Source organism: Aythya ferina (genome assembly GCF_964211825.1).
Source record: "Aythya ferina genome assembly, chromosome: 1".
Classification (NCBI taxonomy): Eukaryota; Metazoa; Chordata; class Aves; order Anseriformes; family Anatidae; genus Aythya; species Aythya ferina.
The window spans coordinates 125,062,084-125,087,874 of NC_140296.1; the positions used below are offsets into that span (position 1 = coordinate 125,062,084).

The following is a 25,791-nucleotide window of genomic DNA, read 5'->3' on the forward strand; positions in this document are numbered from 1 at the left end:
AATAAACATGCTTGTTGGAAACACAGCCCCATAACCAGGTTAGGACCAGATTCTCTATAGATGTCACTACAACAAATATCCAGGCAGAATTCAACATGCATTGATACATTTATGACAAAATGACTTCTCTGCTTCTAAAAAAAAGTCTCTACCTACCTACAGGGAAATTCTACCAATTTGTAAGGAAGAAGAACTTTCATCAGTTTTTGGTCTGACTTTTGTGATCACATATATGTGCCCATGCACACATTTACAGTCATATCAGCGCACTCAAAACATCAACACAAAATTATTTACAGCTGCTGTATTCTTTTCATTATTTTTCTTTCAAGATGAAAGTAGAAACTGGAAACTCAATAAATACTTTTAGACTGGTAAGTCTTCCAGCACAAAAACAAAAGAAAACAAAACAAAAACAAACAAAAAACACAAAACAAAACAAAAAACCTGAAGGCCATTATTAGAAGGTTACAAAAAGAAAGCCACTGCTTTGAATGAAATAGAAATTAAACTATGGTTTCTCCAAATTTATTGAAAGACTGCACTTATAACGTTCCATCACATGAAGGAAAGATCATCAGTGTAAACTCATCTTACTTTGAATTATTTTAGATAATGAAAATGAAAGTGCCATGGATTTGATGAGTATGACTTTCCTATGCCCATTTAACAGGAAAGATCTTTCCTTTTACAGGAAGATACTTTAGGTTTGTGTTGTTCCTATGTAAACACAAAGGCTCATATACCAATATTATATGACGTCTATCAGGAAAGGCTGTACCATATAAATAAGGATGCCTGAGGAGTGTCAAAATCTATCAGCATTAAGTCTAATAATACCATTGCTGCAAGTATTGTCATTTATTTAATAAAACTAGTGAGAGTTCCAGCATATGCTGGACTGCAGCAGACATAAGAGTCTGAAATGTGCACAGCAGTGTTATTTTGTGTGTTTCCTACATGTAGACAGGACAGGATGATTCAGGCAAATTAGGACAAAATCAGTTTTGGACAGGAAGAGGGGTGAAAAATCAGCTTCATTATTTTATTTAATACTTCAATTTGCATCATGTTTTAAAGCACCAAACAGACTCTATGATTCAGATCTCACCTCTTGCATGTAAGATTGCTGAGGAGAAAAAAAAAAAAAGAAAAAAAAAAAAAAGAAAAAAGGCTTGCTTTTGTTTATCTGTCTAATCCAAAGGTAATTCAGCAGCCAATTGCCCTGAAATCTCCCTGTTGTCAAATTGAGGGAGCAGAATGATATTTCCTTTCTCTGAGCTACGGTCATAAAAATTATGATAAGTGGACTTGACTAACATAAAACCTGCACTGTAATGGAATAAATTAACTTGGAGCTATCTAACAAAAGAGAAATGTGAAATTTAAAACTCAAGTTAAAAGCTGTCTTTAAATAGACAGTCTAGTCAGGCTAAAATATTAACAAAATGTTGACTCTCATGTCAATGAATACCTAGTTACTCCTGTGAGCAAAGTTTCAGCAGCATTATTTAAAATGATCAAAGTATTAGTGAAAAATTTATCACCTTCTAGGTCTTTCAAAAATGAGAAGGGGAGGATCTCAATAAAAGCACAGTATTACTCAATAAAGAAGTACTTTATAAATACATTACAAAAGTGCTTTGAATCAAATGATAGAATCATAAAGTTTGGAAAAGACCTTTCAGATCATCTGGTCCAACCATCCTCCTACTACAACACTATTAAAGGATTTAAAGACAGTAAATAATTGTAATGAGCATGAGACAAAACTGAAGCCTTAAATTCAAATTCTGTCATGTCAAATCAAGCTTTGAAGTTAATTCGGCTGTAAGCAGTGGGGTGGACTAGAGACCTCCAGAGGTCCCTTCTGAGATTAGTAAGATTCTATGGCAGAGGTTTCTACCCTGCTTTTTAGGAGGTATTGATATGCTTGTGTACCTGGCAATAAAACTAAAGAGATGAAACACACTACAGTTAAAATGTTAAGAACATTGGTAGAGGCCCTCACATATTTCTGGCAGTTGTAGGGATGGAATAACAGCGATATAAATGTCGTCTGCTTCTAGTTATGAGAAGATAGCAGGACTGTGTCTTAAGCTAGAATTACTCCTTGTGGACAGTTATTGATCAGGGGCACTTCAGCAGACCTGTCCTTACTGTAAGGATATGGATGGTGCCTTTAGGAGGGATAACATGACTGAAACAGCACCCATGCTAGACTCTCACCTCTGTAATTTTGAGATATATGTCAGAACCACAATAAACAGTAGAGAATTCCTGTGAAGACAATGTCTTTACCTAGTGTCCTTGCAGATGAATAGAATGAGGAGATATTTCAGAACCCAAGACTATGCCCCATCCTACCCCCACCAGTATGCCCACACAGATTCACAGCACCCTCAACCCCTCTTCAGTGCTCAGCTGTGTTGAATGCTGGGCTTTCCTGTATGGACCTGTAGAAAGGACTCAAGAATGAGAGTGGTAGGAGGGAAGCTTACGATGTAAGAACAGCAAGAATGTATATGAGACATCAGAATCACTTTCTCTTTAAATGTTGTTTTTCAGATGCCAGGAGCTACCTGATGTCCCTTCCACACCCCTCTCCCTCCACCAATGTTAGAAATGTCTGTTTCAGTCCTGTTGACCCACAACACTGTATGCTGAGAGCTTGAGAGTGCCCAAGTGAAGTAAGACAGCAAAAACCTTGAGCTAGAGCAGAGTACAGAAAGAAAATGAGGATTTTAAAGTCCTTTTCAGAACTTCACAGGGAATAACAGGATCCAATCAGGCAGTGCAGAGTTAGATAAATGCGTATTTATCTAAGTTTCCCTTCATGGTTTTCATGACCATAAAATCAGTATTCAATCTTGCAGTTAATTTTGTCAAGGCTGCCATGAGCAAAGCATTGGATGAGTACAAAGATCTCATTAGTAGTTGAGCACCAGAGCTCAGCCTTTAAGCTCTTAACCTTTAAGGCTCGTAAAATTGTCCATGTGCTCAAAACTTAAAAGGGTTTGGATGTGATGGCAGAGATGTTCAGTAACACTTGAAGTATTTGAGGCCCAGTACCTTCAATGGTGCATACAAAAGAGGTACTTTCACTTACATCTAAGAAAGTACTTCAGACATGTTTGTGTTTGTTTTTTTATTTCACTGTCATGCTTTACTGACAACACAAGTAAGACATCCGGGGAGGTCCCAGATGACTAGAGACTTGCTAATGTGATGTCCATTTATAAGAAGGGTAGTAAGGAGGACCAAGGGTACTACAGGCCTATCAGCCTAACCTTGGTGCGAGGAAAGGTGATGGAACAGAATTCATCTTGAATGTAATCATGCAGTGTATGTGGGACAGGCGGGGGATCAGGCCCAATGAACATGGGTTCAGGAAAAGCAAGTCCTACCTGACCAACCTTATCTCCTTCTATGACTGGGTGACCCACATGGTGGATGACAGAAAGGCTGTTGACATATTCTACCTAGACTTCAGCAAGGCCTTTAACATGGTCTCCCACAGTATTTTACTGGAGAAGCTGGCAGCCCATGGTTTGGACAGGTATACTCTTCACTGGGTTAAAAACTGTCTGGATGGCTGGGCCCAGAGAGTAGTGGGAAACTGAATGAAATCCAGCTGGCGACCGGTCACCGGTGGTGTTCCCCAGGAGTTGGGGCTGAGGCCCATCCTCTTTAATATCTTCATTGATGATCTGAATGAGGGAATTGAGTGCACTTAAGTTTGCAGATGACACCAAGCTAGGGGGAAGTGATGATCTGCCAGAGGATAGAAAGGCCCTGCAGAGGGACCTGGACAGGATGGGTTGATGGGCAGAGGACAATGGGATGAGGTTCAACATGGCTAAGTGCTGGATCCTGCACTTTGGCCACAGCAACCCCATGCAATGCTACAGGGTTGGGGCAGAGTGGCTGGAAAGCTGTCCAGAGGAAAAGGACCTGGGGGTGCTGGTTGATGCTCACCTGAACATGAGCTGACAGTATGCCCAGGTGGCCAAGAAGGCCATCAGCATCTTGGCTTTTATGAGGAATAGTGTGGACCAGGGAGGTGATCATCCCCTTGTACTCAGCTCTGGTGAGGCCGCACCTTGAATACTGTGTTCAGTTTTGGGCCACTCACTACAAGAAGGACATCGAGGCCCTGGAGCATGTCCAGAGAAGGGCTATGAAGGTGGTGAAGGGCTTGGAACACAAGTCCTGTGAGGAGTGGCTGAGGGAACTGGGGTTGTTTAGTCTGGGGAAGAGGAGGCTCAGGGGAGACCTTATTGCTCTCTACAGCTACCTGAAAGGAAGTTGTGGGGAGTTGGGGATTAGCCTCTTCTCACAGATAACTAGCAATAGGAAAAGAGGGAATGGCCTCAAATTGCACCAGGGGAGATTTAGGTTGGAAATTAGGAGAAATTTCTTTTCAGAAAGAGTGGTTAGGCATTGCAATGAGTTGCCCAGGGAGGTGGTGGAGTCACCATCCCTGGGGGTGTTTAAGGAAAGGTTGGACATAGTGCTTAGGGACATGGTTTAGTGGATGACATTGAGTGTAGGTGATAGGAGGGTGATGGTTGGACCAGATGATCTTGAAGATCTTTTCCAACCTTAATTATTGTGTGATTCTATGATAGATTTGATTTCTTAAAAATTGTTCCTCTAAATATTCAGTCTCCTAGAAATATTAAATGTACTTGGATTAAAAAATATTTAATTATTTTACTAGAAGTCTAACTATCAAAAGTTTACTGTAGAAATGTGTTTCTGTTATGGGCTAGGGAAGTTGAAATTTTGCTGGAAATCCAATTCTAGGAACATGGAATAATTTTCAGCATAATCACCTCCCCTGGACAAGACATGTTTTCACAGCTTATCCATCTTGGCTTACATGGGAATTGAGTCCACCAGCCTCCCTTCATTTGTATTCTTTAAAAGCTTAGCAAACTGAAGATAATCCTATGGTTACCCAAACAACTTCCCTTGTCCTTTGATCTGAAGCAGGAGGAAAATATCAAGGTGAAATTAATACAGGTATTTGCAACAACAGAGTTGCAGCCAAAGTAAATGAATGCGTGGATAGTATTAAACCCAGAAATGGACTCTAATGCCATGAAGGTGAAGGGCTGTCAAAAATGATGATTTTATGTATTGAGAAATGACCCGTTTTCCTTATGTTTATCATTCAGCGTGCCAAGGGTGATAGTCATATTGAATTTACTATGACAAAATATAGAATGCTACAGAAGTATCTCTTGCACATATTTATAGACCTATAAAATAACAGATGAACCCTGCCTGAGATTGCTTTGTTCTATTGTATGAAATTATTTACCCAGCATACAAAATCTGATAGAATCTTATATCAAAAATAAAGTCTACATTCCTATAAACAGGCAAATAAGTAATAAAAATGCATAAGTAATCTGACCTCCTCTGCAAAAAAAAAAATATATATATATAGAGAGAGATATACATATTTAGAATCTAAAAGGTTTTTATTTTCCAGCCATGTGATTGTGTAGGCCTTATGTTCCCTTTTGTGGACTACCTCAGGAAGCAATCAGGAATACAGGACATAATCAGAAGACCAAAGTGAAGTTGAGGAATGAAGTGAAGCTCCATACCAGCATTTTTTTATTTTTTTTTTTTTTCAGATCAATTTCACTTCTACAATCATATAGATCAAAAAGCTGACTGCAGGCACTATTCATGATTACAGCACTGTACCACTAACCCAAAGCTCTTGGTTAGAAATATCCTGTTATGCTCAGTTATCTTTTAGACAAATTCAGGAAAAAGTGAGGACAAGAAGGTCAGCACCCACCTAAACTGTACTGTTGGCTTTACCTGCACAAGCTCAAAAATATAAAACTGTTTTTAAAATTGGTACATAAAGCTGAGGGAAGACCAGATGGCTCAACAGCCTCTAGCCTAGTCACCACTGAAAATCAGGACTTCCCAAACCTATGTCATGTTTTATTGTGGTTTTGATCTAGAGTTGCTTTCAGTATTCATTTTGGTTTCCATGTTTTGCTTTAATTAGAATTTCAAGCTTCAAAATTCAAGTGGGAATTTGAACTGGGAAGAGATTTGACAGTGAGTTGGGAAGATGTTATTGCAATCAAATGCTCTCATTCCACATGCAAGAGAGCAACCGGTCTGTTTCAAGTATCTTCTCTTGTCAACAAAGAAATCACTCATGATCAACACAGGTTGTTAACACAGTGACCAATGGAAACTGTTTCATTCAAAGGACAGCAGGGCTCTGTAGCATTGCAACATCACAATTATGCTACAACAGAAAGAAAGAAGGACAAGTTTATTGAATTGGTATTGTTGAGGCAACTGTAATTTGTCAAGAAGAGGACCATAAAGATAACTGCAAAATTGAAAGAGAAAAAAAGGCTTTAAATTTTCTATTAATAAAGTAGAAATGAAAAACTTGATTAGCTCACATGTTCAGATGTCAGGGTACAAAAGTAATTTAAAAACACACTACCAAAGTGACTAGTGATATGTCTGCTTACTACATGGTTTGAATGGTAATTATTTTTTCCAGTCTTGGTGAGGTATTTTTTCTCATTTAAGCATAATTAATCTGAGAGTGGGAAAGAACATCAAGAAAATATCTACAAACAACAAATAATAGAAAGATATGTACTTGTTGTGCAGAGATTATTCTTGCATAATTTCAGCTGTGATTCAGTTACTAAAAAGATTATAATCCTCATTTCCTCATTTCTATAACCTACTTGAAGAAGTCACAAGCATCTCTACAGAAGTGAAAGTTTTCTGGGGTCAGGTTTTATGCTTATACTTAAACATATGCTGTGGCTTTTTTTTTTTTTTTTTTTTTTTTTTTTTTTTAATTCCTGTGGGGTCAGTAATAGAAGTAATAAAAAAGTGAAAACTCAACACCACCAAAATAAATATCTTCAAATATGCTCAGAAACCAGATGCTCTCAAAGAGGAGCGTTTCATGTAGAACTGCACTTTTTTTGATTTGTAAGTATATAATATGCTAGAATATCTGTTAGAAAGCAACAAACTCTTGTGCCCTGGAATTGTACCTGTTAGGGTAATTTTATGAGTGAGAACATGAATCATACTATATTATGTCCGGGTTTGGATTGCTTTCCACTTATGTATCCAAAAGGTAGCAGCTTGACAAAAGCAGAGGGATGTTTTGCTTAGTTGTTGTTTTATTACTATTATTATACTACTTTTTGCAGCTGGTCCTTCAGTCTCTCACGGCCTCACTGTGAACTAAAAGTGTTAACTTGGAAAAAACAACCAACCAACCAACCAACCAAAAACCACAACAAAATCACAGACATCACCAGACAAAACTGCATCACCCTTGAACTAAGTGTAGTCCTGGTGGGTGAGACGGGCTCCTCTCTGGTCCTGCCACACCACCTTCAGGCTGACAAGATCTCTAGGGCTCTACACCCATTCGACCACCAGAGGGAGCAGAACTAGTATTTGAAAGCAGGCAAATTTTCTCAGGTGTTTTCTGGTGAAAAGAAAGGTCCTTCTCATTTTCAGGTGGTACAGAAATTCAGCTTACTCCGGTTTTGAAAGCCCAGTACTATCGTGGCTTATCAAGAGACAGAAGCCAGAAGTGCTGCAGTTCAGCCGAGTGGAGATACTTTGACTGTACTAAATTAGGTTTCCAGCTATGGCATCAATAGATAGAGAAACACCTATGAGTATGTATCTGATGAACAAGAAAGTGGAGTTTTATGCAAGGATACTGAAATTCCATTCTCAGTTTAGTCATTCCCCCTAGCTTTCTCTATAAGGTGAAGTATTAATATGCTGCTGCTTTCTCATTTTGATTGAAGCCCAGGTAAGGAGTTGTCTACATTCCTAGTGGCATGTGCATGTTTGTTTATCTTATAGTGATCAAAGAAGCACAAAAAGGGGGAAGTTACTGCTGGAGGTCTCTAGGTCAAATATCTGCTCACAGCAGGGTTAACACCAAAGTGGTACCAGGTTACTCAGGGCCTTGTTCAGGAAAATCCTATACATCTCTGATAGGGTTTATCTCTAGATATGGGATGAAAAGTGAGGGACCATCCCCTGCTTCTACTGGGATGAGCAATAAAAATCAAAACCCAGATGTACACACTGCCTCTATCAACTTCATTTGTTCCCTTGCCCTTGTTTTTCTTCTCAAGGGAGAAAGAAAACCAGCTTGACTACTCATGCAATCAAGTCCCCAGGTCCCTAAGTTAGAATCACTTTGTGATCAAGAAGGGTCATTTGTGTTCCTTTGTAGGAGCATAAAATATCTGTTAAAAAGGCCTGAGTTTCTGGATGAAAAGTAGTCCACGTGCAAAACTAATTTAATAGTTGAAACCACTAGATGGTAGGAATCTATCTTCTGCAGACTGAAGTCAACTGTTTGAAATATTCTAAGATAATTGTTGATGGAGTAGAGCCAGAAAATTTTCCAAGGCAAAAAAGAAAACACAAGAATATTAAACTGTGGTCATGATGGTGAGAATAAAAGAGAAGGGACGCAAACCCTCTATAGGGAATTAAACATAAAAACTGTCTCCTGAGCTCTACAGAGCTGTCATGGATTTTTCTTAGAGCTGTAGAGTTAGTGGATAAAAGAAATGAATCAAGGCCAAAGAACAAGGGCCTGATTCCATCTACCAAAAGCATCTCCAGAGCAAGTTCTTCATTCATACTGAAGTGAAGCTTGTTGCAGAATGTGACCAGGGCCTCTGGGAGCCCTATTTATATGTATATTGTCCTATATATATGTATGCTACCATATCTTACTGAAAGACTGTACAAGGTGCACAGATTCAAGATACCAATACTACAGGCTGACTGATGTAGGGATACTTTGTTAGTCTGGGAATCGATACCAACTTGGGAACTCAGAAGATTGTTTCTAGGTTCAGTTTTGTTCATGATCTAGTAGGACATTTAATAGCACAGTGGTGAAATTCATAGCTCTTTCTAAAATGTGAGGTACAAAAAACTCAGGAAAAAAAAAAACAAAAAAAAAAACCAAAACGTATGGAAGAGTTGTGTCTGAACTGCATTTCAAAAGAAGCACATCTTAATTCCATCTTGGGAGTGCCTTATTACTGTCCCAACATTACATGAAGACAAGACCTGGTGCATACCATTCCTCCTCACTTCCCTCACCACAAGCCCATATTTCTGTAGGAGGAAAGCCCAGGTGTGTTGTGTATTGCTATTTTCCACCTAGATAACTAATCTCAGCAATACACAAAACAGGACATGGGAAAACAGAAGGAAAAAAAAAAGCCCTGCGATCCAGAAATACTTTGAGGGTCTCAAAACAGAGGATGAGAATCAATCCAAAGAAATGTTGAGAGTGAGTGTAAAAGATTCAGTTGTCCTCTTGCCATCAAAAAGCATATCAGAGATGCACAGCTCACTGGTAAGACATGACTATTAAAAAGTTTTGGAGGTGTAAAGATAAAGACATTCTGAAAATAAATTATTTTATTTTTATTTATTATTTGTTTTTCACTAGACACTAAGAGAATTAGCTTTGTCCAACAGTTTACAAAAAATAATAATAATAATAATAATAAAAAAAAAATCCAACATTACGATGTGCAAGAAAAAGCATCCCATCAGTGAAATACTTTGTGGAGTTGTATGGAAAATCCAGATTGTACTCCACTTTATTGGGTGCAGCCTCTGTGTAGATTCCTTCTCTTTCCCTTAGGATGTGCAGTTTGGTGCAGAGGACACTTGGCAAAGCTACACAGCAGAGCTTACACAGATATCAGTAAAGTTCCAGGCATTTGGGTTTTCTACTTTTTTTGTGTTTACACTCATTTATAGCCTTATTGTTACCGTGACATATTTTGTTTGACTGTGACAATATTTTGTTACTGTTACAATATTTTTTTTGACTACCACTGTGACAATATTTCAACAACCCCTGTACATATTCTAAGAGGGAGCTACAGTAGATGAAATCTACAAAATCTAATCTACAAACTAACAAAGCTGTACATAGAATTTCTGACCCCCATCATTTGGAATACTCTATTTTCTGACACCCATCAGCCAACACTAACAAAGGGGAGAAGATGAAAGTAAATCTTTTTTAGGCCATCTTTTCCAATTAGCCCTAGAAAATCTGTTCCTGCACATCCCATCAGCTTAGATCAAATGTCCTTGAGTATCTGCCAACTAAGTAAAACGACATAGAGAATCCCCACATTCTTGACACCAGAGATTTGGTACTTTAAAGATTCTACAGATGTAAACCTGGGTATGCCTAAGGAACTGAATAAAATCTGCAATATTTTTTTTTTTTTTTTCCTCTTTAGAAAACATGCAAGCTCCTGAGCACTCCTAGAGCCTTATTCTCCAGCTGCAAATGTTTTTTCTCATTTCATGCCTATGGGGGCCATCTCGTTTCATGCCTATGCTGTCCCATCACAAAGGAGAAGTTAGCCATAGGCACACCTCCTTCATTGCTATGTCATAGACTAAGAAGGCACAGTATTGTATAAACAAAAACTGAAATGGGTACATTCTGCTAGTGCAAACTTAAGGTACAAGATGTAGATAGGGAAACATTATATTTGTGTTGCAATGGGAATCACTTAAATGTTGGGAAAAGATGGGCGTAAAAATGTAACAGCTCTGTAGACTGAGAAAAAAGAAAACTTTTTAGACAAGATTAAACTGGAATAAATTTAAGATAACTAATTTGAATGACACTAATATTTTAATTGTTTTTATTGATATTTTACTTCTTGCATTATGCTAAATGTAAAGATTAGTATTTTGACTGTTTCTTCTGAAAGGAGCTCAGATCTGTAGCACCAGCCCCTTCTCACAGCAGAGCTGACTCCAGAGCTCTATCAAACTGCTCACAGCTGTGCCCTGGTAAGTCTGGAACATCTCCAAGGGTGGAGATCCCCCCAGCTTCTCTAGGCAACCCATCAAAGTCCTTTCTTCACTCTTCTTTGGGGAGGAGGAAAAAGAATGCAGGAGGAACACAGTCTTACAGCAAGTGGAGGAACATTGCCATCTCTGTTTTATGGGGAAGGGGTTAACAGATGTATTTGAGAGAGAATACTATTCGTGATAAAAGAACATCTGAATGGTGGAAAAGTTACCACAAAAGGAATTTATTTTGTATTTACATCCCTCAAGTCGGAAACTAATGAAATGAGGTTTTCCTACCCAGAAGAAAGAGGGAGTCCTCCCAGGTCAGTTTCTCTTTCAACATGACTTTTGTACTGAAAAGCAGGAGACTGCCCATGATGAGGAGCTTACTAACAGGAAAATGGTAATTCTGCAAGATGGTGAGAGGTCTGGAGGGGAAGACACGTGAAGAGCGGCTGAAGTCACTTGGTTTGTTCAGCCTGGAGAGGAGAGGGCTGAAGGGAGACCTCATCAGAGTCTATTGCTTCCTCGAGGTGGGGGCGTGGAGGGAGGCGCTGAGCTCTGCTCTTTGGTGACTAACGATAGGAGCCGAGGAAATGGCTCGCAGCTGTGACGAGGTGTTTGAGGCTGAGTATCGGGAAAAGGAGTCTCCGGAGCAGGAGCAAGTACGGTAGCAAGGGCTGCCCGGGAGGTGGCAATCGGGAGCCTCTTACAGGGCTAGAGCAAAAGTGGAGGGAGGCTCCCAGGAAAAAGGTGGCTGCCTTTAAGGTGGGTTTATTTGCCTGCCAGATGGGAAGTCTGTGACCAGCCCCTTTAAAACAGGTAAAGGCAGTAAGGCTTCTCCACCCACTTGCCTTGATCTTTCATCATAACTGTGGGCCAGGCGGGGAGGTTGTGCAATGTGCGCGCTCCAGTCAGGAGGCTGTGGGAGAGGTTCATGCGCTGCGAGCAGGAGCCGAGGCTCGGAGGCCTGAGCCAGGAGAGCAGGCAGGGGCTGGGATCGAGGCCCCCTCTCCAGCCAGCATGGAGCTGAGGACCTCGACTGGCAGGATCGAGCTCTCCCTTGGGCTCCTTCTCTTCTGGGCTCTCCTTCCTTCTGAGGTGCTTGGGAAAGAAGGTAAGTGTGGGGCCTGCTAGTCTTGGGTGGCAGGCGAGCGAGAGGGACTTCTTCCGAAAGGGCAGGGAAAAGGGCCTGGGCTACTTGCATGGGGACCCAGGGACAGTGCAGCCTGCCTGGAGAGAGCTGGAGAAGGCCTGCAGGAGACTGCAGTGCATAGGGAAGGCAGATGGGTAGGGGGGTTGAAGGCGAAGAGCAAGCCGCTTCTGACTCTTGGTGGCTCAATGAACTGAGCTCAGGTATGCGGTTCCCCCCTCCCTCTCCACCCCCACCCAGATGAAGCACAAATGCCTTGGCATATCCAGTGATCCAAGAGAATCTGTTTGCATTAAACACAAGTGTTGCAGATAACAAGCTCAAACATAACCTCATAAAGTCATTGCCGCCACCCTCCTCAAAAACATCCCTGAAGTTTCCTGAGGAAGCCCTCTTGAGGGTTAACACTTGTAAGCAAGAGAACAGTCATTTTTGGAGGTTTGGAAGGCAAGGTGGTTTCTTTCACTTACCTCAGGGCTGGTAGGTAGTGTTGGGCTTTACAATTTCTTCTTCCAGCTCTTCTTTTAAGACTCCCTGCTCCCCTTCCCTGTTCCACTTAGTCCCTTTTACTAGAAGTAGTAATCTTTTTTTTTCTTCCATCTTGGCAGTTGCACAGTAGTTATGAAATGTCTGGGGAATGGAAATTTTAACAGAGAGGTGAGGAAGAGTAAATCTCCATTCAGTTTCCTACCTCTTGCACCTAACTCCTGTTAGAGAATTCTTTCTGAGTCTGTTTTGTGTGGTGAGAAGTGTCAGGGTTTTTCAATCCCAAGGACAGTCCCCTCCTTTGCTGCTCCTGGCCCTTGATTGAGAGGATTTAGTCATAACTGGCAGCTCAGCTGTGGGATCATCTCAGACTCACTGCATGATGAATGCTCTTTTAAACTGTTCTTGACAAGCACGTTTGTATTAAGGATTCAGCTAAATGGATGCAGCTAGTAGATGTTGTGGAGAAGGCAAACCTAGGTGAGAAGTAATATAAGGTATTGCCACACAGGCTCTGTTTTCCCTAAGTGTGCGACCAGTAGTTGGCAATTACACTCAGGGACTTCTCTGCCAGCTTCTCACCTATCTCAAACATCTTATTTTGGCTGTGGCTGTGATCTACTCTTCCTTAATGTGCAGCAGGGAACAGCCCATTTCCCTGTCCTCTCTTATCTGAAGTCTTTCTTCTTTTTGGGGAGATCTTCTATGTGTCTGGACAGCCATGGAGAGATTTCTAGGAGAGAGGCTGTGGACCAAAGAGCTAGTAGCTCCAGAGTACTTTTATTCCCTGTGCTTTTGTAGTCCTGCTTACTTATTCTTCCTTTCTTTGGAGACTCCCTGTTGTGGGTCTTTCAGTTTGAGAGATGCACTTGTTGAGAGGGGACTTTGCCTTCTCCAGTGGGCACAGGGTAGCTGAAGAAGCACCTGCTGGAGGTACCGTGACATGGTACACAGGATGTGGAAGGTTTCTGTCCCGGCCTCTTTTGATTTTTTTTTTTTTTTTCCTTTGCTCTCTGCTAGAACTTGCTGTGCAGCCCCTCTCACTTCCACATCACTGCTTCAGGCCTGAAGTGCGTGGGATAGATGTTATCTGGGTGATGGTTCTGGAAGGACAGGCTACCTCACCCTGAGAGTTTTTGGAGCCAACAACACAAGAATAGTATCTCAGATAGACTGAGAGCAGAAGGGAAGTGAGTGAGGAGCTTTGTCTGGACAGGGAGTCTGTGGCTTAGGAAGGTTTTGCCATATGACCATGCTGTGAATGCAGCAAACTTGCAAAACCTGGATTCCTGCTTTTCCCTTCTCCTGATCCTGAAAGGGTGTTTCAGAGGTGAGAACAGCAGTGCAATCCCTCTTATCTCTGATTCTGGGCCCACAGCCTGCTTCCTCATTCCACAGGACTCCTGCTGATCTGCACTTTACACTCTATTAGTTGTAGTTGGCAGGCAGCATTCGTAAAGCAGTCAGACGAGGGGGAGGAAATCCAGTTATTTAAATGCTGTTTAAAATTTCCCCCCCCCCTCCTACTTTTCACTCCCCCCTCCCCTCCCCCCCCCCCTTTTTTTTTTCCTGTTACCATTAGAAATGTCCCCTCTGAATACACCCACAGGAATTCAAAAGGGAATCCAAGGATTTCTTCCAGTTTCCTATGTTCCCAAGTCAGGGCTGCAGTAGGTGCACTGAAACGAGTAGCCTGTGCTGTCAGTACCGGCAGACCCAAAGGCAGGCATGAAGCTGTACATCCAGCAGTACAACTCACTTTAACTTTTCTCCCTTCTCCCTGTTTACCAAAGAAGTGATAAGTTTTTAATTTTTCTTTAGATCAAAACTTCACGGTAAAGTCTGATTGTATTTTTCAAGTTTCTTTGCGGGCTAACAATGAATATACTACTGAATTTCTCCATTGCACGACTCCAGGAGCCAAGGCTTAACGCACAGTCATGCAGTGCAAGCCTTTGAGAGGTGGCAATGTTGTGCCCTGGAGATGCTATTAGCTTTCTCTCTTGGTTAAAACTGTTTTGAGGGGGAGAGAGTAAAACGGTTTCTAGGCCACCATCAGATGGTGAACAGCCTGGGTCAGCGGTGTAGTGCTGGTCAGTTTGAGAAACTGCCTCATGGCTTTTGGGCCCTGTGACAGTGGAAAATCCCTTTTACAACTTCACATTGCTTCTGTCTTTCTGCCAGTGTTTGAAGCACTGAATAGTAGTTCCTCTAGGCGACATCGATTGATCTTTTGTGTTGGTAATTTATTTGATCACCTGCCTCTTCATCCACTTTGTCTGCTGGTTTCCTATTCCAAGGAAAGATGTGCTCGGCTGCTAATACTGGCTTCCCATTTCAATAGGCTTCAGACTCCTCCTATTTTGGGACAATTTTAAAAGGCAGAAAGTGTCAGGGTTTAGCATGTCATTATGTATTGTATGTGTTAATTGAGAGGAGGGTGGAGGAGGAGGGGGTCTCATGAGGAAGAACTTTTAACTCGTCCTGACTAATAGCACTGTTTTTTATTTTCCCATCCTTCCTCCAGCCATACTTTCTGAAGGTAAAAAGTCACAAAGAATGCGTGAGCTGAGAGACAAAGTGCAGGCTTTGCCTTCCTTGACAAAACTAGAATGAAGTCATTCCATGGCACATAGGAGTTGAGTTACTGATTTTTCTTTACCCTCTTCTGTTTTTCAGTGGATCTGCTAGACACAAGCACTGCACAGGGTGAACTGGGCTGGCTTCCAGACCCTCCAGAAGTAGGGGTGAGTACGCGTGTTCAAGGATGGGGAGCTGCTGGGAATGCTAGGTGATGGAAAAATGTAATCCAAGTTGAAATTTCACCCTGCGTCCCAGAATCAGGCTTTTTTTGCAGCCCCATCCTCTCCTGGGCCTTGCATGGTCTTTGTCTCCTTTGCAGTCCCTTCACCTCTACAGCCTCACCCACTAGCCAGCTGTTAAAGGACTGTAAATCTTCCAGTAGCTTTCAGTAACTAAACGTGTTCTTGAAATATATTGTTTTTATGATGCAATAAAACCTAACAGAAAAAGAGGAAAAATCAAATCATATGTCTCCTTCTCCAGGCAAATAGCCATGGCAGAAGTATTTCTGTCTACAAGCCTCTAAAAATTTAGAAACTTTGCCTGCTTAAGCTTGTTCTCTCTCTCTCTCTCTCTCTCTTTTTTTTTTTTTTTCTTCCTTCTTGAGCATTAAACTGAATGATTCAATTACAATTTATTTTTTTTAATCATCATCTGACTGAGGAAATAATTGTAAACTCATGGGGCAAGAACCTGGCATATTGGGTGGGCTGTAAGGTTCTAGGACTTTACATCCAGTCTTGTTGCTATTTTTGACCCACACAACTAATAATGAGGGAGGCGTTTCCCTTTATTTCATGGCTGTAAAATTGAGCTGATGGAAGTGCTTCAAATTCTACTCCTGAAAGCACTGCAAAATTGGACTCAAAAAGGCAGCTGAGCTCTCAACTATTTTTGTGTAAGCATGGATATTTTGTATCAAATACAGACAAACAGTCCCTCTTACTGTTACAACTTAAGTTAGGGAAGGTGGTTTTCTAAGAGCGGGAGTGTGGGTGGGGTGGTAGGAAGGACGGAAGAAAAATGGATTCAGGAACCATGTTACAGTAGTTAGAAGGATGCATGTTAATAAGTAGTTCAAATTCCTCATCCTTATCTTTCTAGCAAGGCACAAGCTCTCATACGGAGTAAGAATCTTTACTCTTGTTGCTTATAAAGTAGACAGACCTAGGCTCAGCCTGTTCCTAACTCATTTTCATAACTTTCCTCTGTAATGTGCTGTGGCTGGTTAAAATTCATCCCAGCCTCCTCCTACTCCTGGTAGTCCTGCTAAGTGAACTAGAGCCAGATAGTGAGGTTTTCCTATACTGACATATCTGCATTTTTTGCTAGTACAGCTGTTTTGCTTATTATTATACCCTACTCAAAACAGGTGCCATACTGAGACATACATGTAGATAGTATTTTGCTCACTGCTCCCCTTCTTGTCCCTGTCAGCTGTCTGTATGGTGATTTTGACCCAATACTGTGCTCCAGGCATGTTCAGGATGAAATCAGTATATTGAAGAGATGGAAAGAAACATTAAGAAGCGCATTTTAAAAATTGTTGTCTTTCTATCAGATTATTTTTTGTCATAGAACATCTGGTTTTTGCAGAGTAGGTTCATAGCAGTGCTAGGAGCTGGCATACCCTTCTGCTTGTGTTACATCTGCTTTTTAAAATTTATGTATATATATATTTAAAATGTAATTGTAACTAGGAACTTTAGAATATTCTGGAAAGAATGGCCTGAGAGCATTTTATACTAGTCGATCAAGATGCTGATGACTGATAAACTAACAGATGATGAAAAATAGATTCATTGGCTACTGAGAGCAACTCTTGCAGGAATTTGTCTAATTACATTGTTTCCTTATCGTTTCCTGTTAGGTGGATCTCTGACAAATGTCCACAAGTAAAAAGAGAACCATGGGCAATTCTCTTGAAATCAGAACTTTGAAAAAGTTTCTGAAACCATTCTTTCAAAATGATGAAGTAAATGTGTTTGAAAGAGAACGAAGATTAATTCAGAACATTTTTGATACAAAAGAGCAAAGCTTAATATTGAACGGTCTGACTAGTTTAAGTAATAACAGGCTGGAAATGTCTGAGTTGTGTTGCCTACGGAGTCAAAGGGAAGAGCTGTATTTCATGTAAGAATGCTATTTGCACCTAACCTCAGATGCCAGAGATCTCCTATCTGTGAGGTGGATTTGTGTCAATATGCTTATCACATGCAGGAGGAATGTGCTGTGAGGAATTTTCATGCTTTGTATGGACAAAGTCTCTGAGGCCTTGCGCAGAAGAGTTTGGATAACTCTGTGGAGGCAGAATCAGACCTTTGTTTTCTGCTCTCTTCTAGCCTATGCTAAATGCATGAAGTGGTTTGCTATGTGTGATCGTTTCATGGTCAGACAGGGTCTGCAGCTAGTGTAGACAATGCTTCTGTTAACACATGCTCAGCTTGTGAACACCAAGCTGCACGGCAGTCAGTTTTGGACAGTATGGGTCATTGTTCTGGACTGTGAGTACACTGTCTAGCAGTGAAATCTTGCCTAAGCTTAATGGTGTGATGTAGGACTGAAGTAAAATGTATATAGAAATTGTTTGCTGAAAGGTTTATGCTAGCTTGCTTTGTAATACCTGTTTAGAAATCTTTAATTCACTTTAAGTTACTGTCAAAAACTAGGCCCTTAGAAAGGCAGATTACTGAAGTCCTGTAATGAATAAATTAAATAACTAGGCACAGTAGCATTGCTTCTTGTCAGGTTGTAAAATAACAGTATCCAATTTATCTGTTTTGCTTTCATGTATAATTGCATCAGCCTTGAAAATACAGTAATGAGGAGTCATGCTATTCTCTTGCATTTGTCTTTCAATAGACAAGGCCCTGAGCGACTCCAACTGTTTTTGAAATTAGCCTTACTGTGAGCAGGAGATTAGAGACCCGAAGGTCCTTTCCCACCTAAATCATGAGTATATGTGACTATGTATGTTCTTAGCAATTCTTACTGTAGGATGCTATGTGCTGGGCCTTTCAAGGTGGCATTCTATGCTGTTGTGTGGATTGTAAATTAAACACATGATTCTTTGGTGGCTGATGTGTTTTCTTTCAATGTGTACTTTCAGCAGCTCTACAACAGTCTTTGCTTGCAAAAGAGTACTTTTTCACAGCTACTTTATTTTTAATTGGGTATCTGTTATTTCCAAAATCACGTGAACTCTGCTGCTGCCACATATTGCTATTTGTGTCAATAGGCACAATTTGGACTATTATATTAGAATTGAAGGATCAGGATCAAATCCAGATGATTTTCTTAGTCTTCTTTCTGGACTGCTGTTGTTCTCAATGTTTTATGAATGGCGAGGTGGGGGACATAATTTTCTCTGCCTATTCTATACTTGTTTGCTTCTACCCATACTTGAAAGTGTTGCTATCAGTTCCAAACTTTATAATATGTTCCAAACTTTATAATATGCCTACTGTGAATGGCACCTGGCTTGCTCAGCCTTGGTATAGTTTCACACATGTAAATGCATAGCAACTTAATGTATTCCAGTGACATAAATAGCCACTAGCTGCAGTTATCATGGCTCCCAAAACACTTGAAAAACTTTGGAAATGATGCAATTCCTGTGCAGCTCTGTAGTCTGTGTTTCACAGGATGTCTGATTGTGAATGTAGCAGCTGCCAAAGCTATATTATTGTAACTTGAGTAAAGCAGTGTTCAGATTTGTTTATTTGATGCTTTATTTTTTTTTTTCTGTTAAACCCTAGGCATAGTACAAATTTTCACATTGCTCCATTTTTTTTCTTTAGGTAATAGACTAGATCAAGTACTTGTGACCTGTCAGCAACTTTTATGTCACTGACCACAAAATGATGATTATAGGCCTTCAGGTTCTAACAAAGCAAGGTAGTTTTTCAGTGTAGTAAGAGGTCTCAGAAACCAGTCATCAGCTGGTATCAACATCTGTTTCTGCCGTTTCTGTTCAGACAGATCAGCCTGGCCATGAAAGAAATAATGGTGTGGGCCACACAGCCCTCAACCTGCAAGTGACTCCAGCACAGCTCTCCTATTTCATTAAACCTTAGCAGTTCACTTAATCATCAGTATCTTATTCAGATAGCCTTACCTGGAACAAGTCTCAGCAAGTCTGCACCATCTGAAGATGGTGTCAGAAATAACCACCAGAAATGCTGTTGTGTGCCTCTCTTTCCACAGCTGTTGATAATGCGTGTCCTCTAGGATCTAACTCAGATGTTATCATCTCTGACCCTGAAATAATATACCTCATTATATACCTCAGCCTGCTCTCAGTTTAAGTATCAGGCATAGGTGCTTAACTCCAAGTGAACAAGATCTGCATGGAAGTAAGGGACAAATGCCTGGTAAAGCCACTAAGTAACTGGAAATGGACATTGCTCTGTCTTCAGGGTCATATCCTGATATGTCCTATTGCTGTTGATGTACGGACACGTAGAGATACTTGTTGATGATATTAAGTGAAAAATAGTTACCTCATGTACATGTATATTTGGGAGAAAGTTTAAAAAAAAAAAAATATTGTACATGTCCAGATATACCTCACTCAGAGGGGTGAGAGGTGGAATAGGAAAAGTGAGATGAGAGGAAGTTGGCTACATATTAATAGCCGTACTGTAAATCAGATTGCATGATCCACTAAATAGGTAGGTAGTCTAGGATGAAGTTATGCACATACATCCAAGAAGCAATCTCAGCTTGTGAACTCAATGTTGTGACTTGAAGGGCAGAAAAGAACACATTCTGAGCCAAAGTGACGATGCTGTATGACTTACATTCATCACCATGGCTGCTCAGGCACTACAGTGATGACAGCAGTGTTGCCTAGCAGCTTGCGGAAGCTGACTCATCTTTTTATAGCTGTTGGATGAGAGTGGACAAGGTTCATTGAGCTTCCTCACATGAACACAAAAGCTCCACAAGCCATCTGGAGCTTTAAGAGGAGGCTGCCTATAGCAAGGTCCTCTGAAAAGACGAGCAGGCTATTTAAAGTTTAAAACCAAACCAAATTTCATTATAATACCAACTAGAATACTGCTGAGTTTGCAGGCAGACAAGTTAGAAAGTAAAGGCTTTATATCTTTTGCTGCCAGCTGTGTCCTTGCTGGGTTGACCCAAGCTTTGAAGTGTGATTCTTACTAATTCAGAGGCTGAGTTACAGAAAAATTTGCTCATTCACTCTGGTTTCTTGGAAGGTTATTTCCATTGTTTCTAAGGCCAGTTCCTGCCTTCTTTGTGGCTGACCTGGAGCCTGCCATCTACTTGCTAGTCTTTCATGCTGCCATCTCCTGCAGCTTCTTTTCTTCAGGCATGCTTACCTTTCCAAAGAAAATGCACAATTACCCTGTCCCTGTTTGGGATTCTACCTGATCCGATGCTCTTTTTTAAAAGGAACCTATACAAACAGCGTAAGTATTGCCCATTGCCATCAGACTCATTTTCCAGCTCTACTATAAATACTGGAAGTGTAGTTGACAGACCATACAAAATCATAACTCACACCAGACTGAGCTCTTTGCCTTGGGAAAAAAAAAAAAATAAAAATCACTTTCATTTACAATAGATGCTAGGCAATGTAAAATGTAGTGCACAAATATGTGAGAGATAATGCTGTATTGGTAATTGGATTTCAGCCATGAATTCTGAACTCCTAAGATGCACCATCTGTTTTTCTGCTCCTGTGTTTTTTGTAATTATTGATGTAGTTGATGGGTGTTACCAAAGAAGACACAAGAAATAAATGTTCCAAAATACCTATGTGAAGTGTTGGACAAGAGTATCATTCTCCCTGACCTGGTAGCACCTTTTGTGACCCAGACTGTTTTCATGCAAGACCTTAATGTGGCCAGGCAGTTCAGAGAACGAGCAGACAGCAGGACCTGGATTTGATAAACAGGTCATATAATCAATGCACTGGAGCTCTGTGGCTCAGATTAGCGCCTTACCTTCCCATAAGGACATGAATACAAGTTAAATTGGAAGGAGGTGGGTGGGATACAGACCTATGCACTAGTGCCCTAAAGGACAAATAATTGCACAACACTTGCTCCTCCCTGAAGATAATCAATGGATCATTGTGGGGAAAAAAAAATGTATCATCCCACCCAGACAGATATGCAGACAAGTAACCATTACTTTTATGTTCAGTTGTATCAAAGGTTCCATGACGATGATGTGATGAAATCAAACTTGCCTGACCATTGCCAAATGTTCAAAGAAATAAAAACAGCCTCTTTGCTGTTCTGCGATCTAAAGTTATAGGACTCATGAAGTTAAGAGTCTAGTTATAACCGTGTTTCTTTCGTTATCATCTAAATTGTCTTCCACACCCACAAGAGAGCTTACAAGAACATTGAGAAACTTTTAACTTTCTGTGACACTGTGCTAATTCTGGAATATTTTCAAAACACCAGTCCGGTGCTGCTATTTTTGACGGGTCGGTCAAGCTTTGCCTACTGACAGATTTTTCATCAGATGTATTTTAGCTAAAGAGAAGCTGTTCACAGTATTACAGCAGATATCAGCAAGGTGTCTCCATTGTCACAGTCTTACCTCTGAGGAGCTACGTTAAGAATCTAATGCAGCTGAACCTGTAATGTACAACTGGCCTTTAACTCTAAAACCATGCCAATATATTTTTTTTTGTCATGATGGCATGCAAATGCTATACGAATGTCAAAGACTCAGAATTTTGAAATTCTATTTCTCTCCCCTTTCTGTTTACATGGGGAAAGGAGAGAGAGAAATCATTCAGCTTTGTGTATTCTGCTAGGCAGTTTTAGGCTTGGGGCACCAGTGATGTATGGTGGTTGAGAAAGATTGCTCTTTCTGTAGCTCTTCTTCACTGTAGATGGCTGTACTAACCCAGCTTGTCTTTTGATCTTAGCGTAGCTCTCTAACCCAAAGTTAAACAAGTTAATGCTTTTCAGCATGTGAACTCCTAACCTCTCCAGTAGAGACCTGCATCTTAGTTTAGCAACTTCAAGCTTACTGGCAAGATGCTTGCTTTGTTGTTACCTTTTTTAAAGTCTCTTAGAAGTATCCCTGTACCTTTCCCCAAGGGTGTGCAGGCCACAGGCTGGAAGTTACTGTGCTGAGCTAACCTGAAGGCAAATGAAATATGGGTCACAACAGGCAGGCTCTTATCTGAAAGGAGATGGGACAAGTGCCTGGCAGGCTAGAGATAGAGACAGCATTACTGCTGTGAGCCACAAGCTCTTGTGACTCCAGTCTGAGCCTTAGGATTTGCAATACTATCTGCTGCTTCTGTCACTGGTAGCCTACCTCTTCACAGCAAGGGTGAATTTTTTACTTTTCATGATAAAAGTACTTTTTTTCATTCAAACAAAAAAAGCTGAAACCAAAGATGACCACTTTTCTAATGCCTGAAGAGCCTGCGACAGCAGCTCCAGGAAGACATACATACTGTCTCAGTTCACTTCTTAAGACAGACCTTAGGAAGAGTAACTCAGAGATAGATGGAGGAATCACAGGTTGTCCTGTATCATCTCCTTGAAACAGACCTAATCTAGAGAAGGCTTATTGATAGAAGAAGCAAGGTAAGCCTTCCTGAGGCTTCAGAGCTTCAAACTGTATAAGCAATTCACAGTCAATCAAGACATATTATAACATATGTACCTTAATCTTATCATGTTTACTCACAAGGTAGACCAAACCCACACTGTTTACTGCGAATATCTGTCAGTGAACTCCCAGTTTGTCATTCATGTCATTCTAAACTGGCTTCATAAAGATAGATCTTCTTCGCTGCTTTCTTTAATACTGAATCCAACCCAGCAGTGGGAAGAATGTTGCCTTCCTTTTTCCTAAACTTGCAGTATTCTGAGCTTATTGAGATAGTATTTTTGCTAAGTGATCTCTGAGGTTTTCTTTCACTTACCACTAACTGCTGTGCTGGAATAACTTAAAGAATTTCAAGAACAAATCTCTGGAGTTAAGTGCTGTGTCAGCGTGTGGGTTCCTGAGAATCACAGAGCACCTTTTTCTCCTCAAATCCAATAGCTACATCCTTAGGCTTCTTAGAAACTCATGCTACTAATTTATGTCTCTCTCTTGAATGCACTGGCTTTTGCCTTCTCAGCAACTTTTTAAGAATTCTAATAAGTTTTAAGAATTTAAACTTAAGAAAGTTTAAACTTAAGACAGTTAAAACTTAAACTTAAGAAATTTAAAAGAATTTAAAAGGAATTAAAAATGTGAAGAGGTTAAGAACTCTTTAGCTTGCTTGGAGATGGGGAGTGGAGTAGATGACCTCCAAAGGTCCCTTCCAGCCTAAGCCTTTCTACAGGTCCAAACCTCATGAGAAAGTTTTCTAGAGCATCATAAAACCACAGTTCACTCCCTTCTGGAATGAGGAAGTCTAACTCTGAGCCTCCTCCACTTCTCCTATAAAAATATTTCCCATCCTCTGGCCAAACCGATGACTGGAGTAAGGATACAGTGTCTGGAATTAAATGGGTAGAGAGTAATATTATCAAAGGAGGTTGATTCAATGTCATTGGCAGATGAGCTGGAGAGTCAAGTAATTCATATTGATTGAATCAGACTCTACCACACATATTCATTAAGAACATTACATTAAAAAACAGAGGCATACATTTTGATTTTGCAGCAGATTCCTTGAGGATGTGAGACAGTTGCCTAGCAACTTCTGGACTCATCACCCTTTCATTAAGTGTTGTATGTAACAGTATTCTTCCACTACTTTGAATTTAAAAGCTTCACTGAATAATGAAAAGAAGTCACAAGTGTCTTTAACGATAGTTCTGCAGTTGCTAGCGTAAATAATATCCTCATTTTACTTCCTTTACCCATCAGCAGCAGAGTCTAGAGAAACCATGTCTGACTCCCTTGTTATTTCTCTGTGCCACACTGCATATGAAACTGTACAATAGAAATCTTTGCTCTGAAGATCTCAGTCTGGAACAAGATGGGCTAAGATAAGATGAGAAATACAGGAGTTAGGAGTTGGATTTTTTTCCAGTAGTAGAATAGGAAAAAGTTCTGCCAGTTGTCACTATACAGGATCAAAACTTAATTTTCAATTAGATAAGTTAGGAAAAGGGTATATTTTCACAATTCATGTATTTCAGTGAGACATGCAAAAACTGCTTTCTGGTGACGCTTATGTGTGACACTGCCTTGAAATAAAGTGCTAATGGCAACTTTCTTTAACTCTCGGCCTTCGAATGCAATTGTATATTTCCCATCAGCTTGGTGGAGGCAGATACCCATGGAAAAAATGCTTCTAAAAGCTATTAACGTTGGCAGTTTCTTATGAAAATTACTTTTTTGTTGCTCCCTTTCTTACCTCTTCTATTTCAATATACTTCAAGATGCCTTGTAAATTTAGTTCTGTAGCATTGTCCAGAAGTTTTTTTTTAAATGAAATACTGCAGGGGGCAATTAAGTGACTGACACTTTTGGTTGATCAACAGAGATCGATCAGTCTATTTCTCTCTCTTGATGTTCTTAGTCCTTTGACCTGCAGTAAATGAAATAAATGAAAATCCTGTGTGGTGCACGTATATACCAACTGAATCCGATTAAGAGGGTGGGGTAACACTGGAGATTAATTACATGGAGAAAAAGGAAACAAGAAAGGACAAATTGATTCTATCTGCAGAACTTCCTGGGAGGAAACTGCAGGTATGCATTTAGGTAAATGGCTGAGAACAGACTGATACGAGCCAGTGCTATCAGCAGTGCTTGCTATCTTGGAGAAAGCAGTGATAGTTTACAGAGTGGGGCTGTACAGGAGATTTCCTTTGGCACTCTATCTCTAGTACTCCAGCAGAGTAACCCACAAGGCTGTATCTGGTCTGTGGGATCAGAAGCTGGGAGAGGAGCTGCAGGGCTGTGTCTGAGCACAGGAGGTGGTTGTGCTGAAGAAGAGGAATATGTGAATCTCATGCTCAGCTCATGAAACTTGACAAACTTAGAGTAATATAGACACTGAGGTGTTGTTTAAAATGCACCTTAACCTGCGGTGTGATTTGAAACCAAGATGCTTAAACCTGTGCCAATACCTATGTGGGCACTTGTTTGAATGTAATTTGATTAAACATTTAAAGTATAATGAAAAGACAGCATTAACACGGTGTGAAAAAGGGTATAAGCCATTTTCCCTGTGGACAACACTTTCCTTTCCAAGTTCTCAATTTTCATGTGTAACTTACTTATCATTGGACATTCTTTGCATTTCATATTTGACCTGTGGTGAGGAAACAAAAGCGCAAAAAAAGTCAGTGAAAATGCTTACAAAGATTAAAAGATTCATACAAATAATATCAGTGAGATATATCCAGTTGGGCATGCGTCCTTCTCCCGGTGATTATTTTGCTGGGGAAGAAGCAGAACCTAGTATGAAGTCAGGAAAACCAACTGAGTTTTAATAGTTAAATTAGGGTTTGCAAATATCACACCCAAATGAAGTGTGAACTCCTAATTAATGAGCACAGTGCTGCTGCTGTTGGCATTCCCATTGTGTCAGGCCCTTTCTTCTCCTGCCCCAAAGTGCTGTGCACTGTTTTCAGGGGCAGTTAATAGTCTTGGCATATCTTATTGTACACTTTGAATTTAAACAGGGGCAGAAAGAAGTGGACAATACACGGGAGTAG

At 40.4% G+C, this 25,791-nt stretch overlaps 1 protein-coding gene across 4 annotated transcripts in view; it reads left to right on the forward strand.

Moving 5' to 3' along the window:
- The first annotated feature begins 11,525 nt into the window (after positions 1-11,525).
- EPHA1 (EPH receptor A1) overlaps positions 11,526-25,791 on the forward strand; it is a 34,731-nt gene continuing 20,465 nt past the window's right edge. The window contains exons 1-2 of one of the 4 annotated variants that reach the window (XM_084501966.1): positions 11,526-11,724; positions 15,221-15,288. Coding sequence is in view for 1 of the 4 variants with exons in the window: in XM_084501965.1 (XP_084358091.1) it covers positions 11,926-12,019; positions 15,221-15,288 (162 nt within the window). In the remaining 3 variants the exon portion in view is untranslated. Of the gene's footprint in view, positions 12,020-12,417; positions 12,536-15,220; positions 15,289-25,791 lie in introns of those variants that run through there. The other 3 variants (XM_084501965.1, XM_084501968.1, XM_084501967.1) reach the window with 3 other exon arrangements.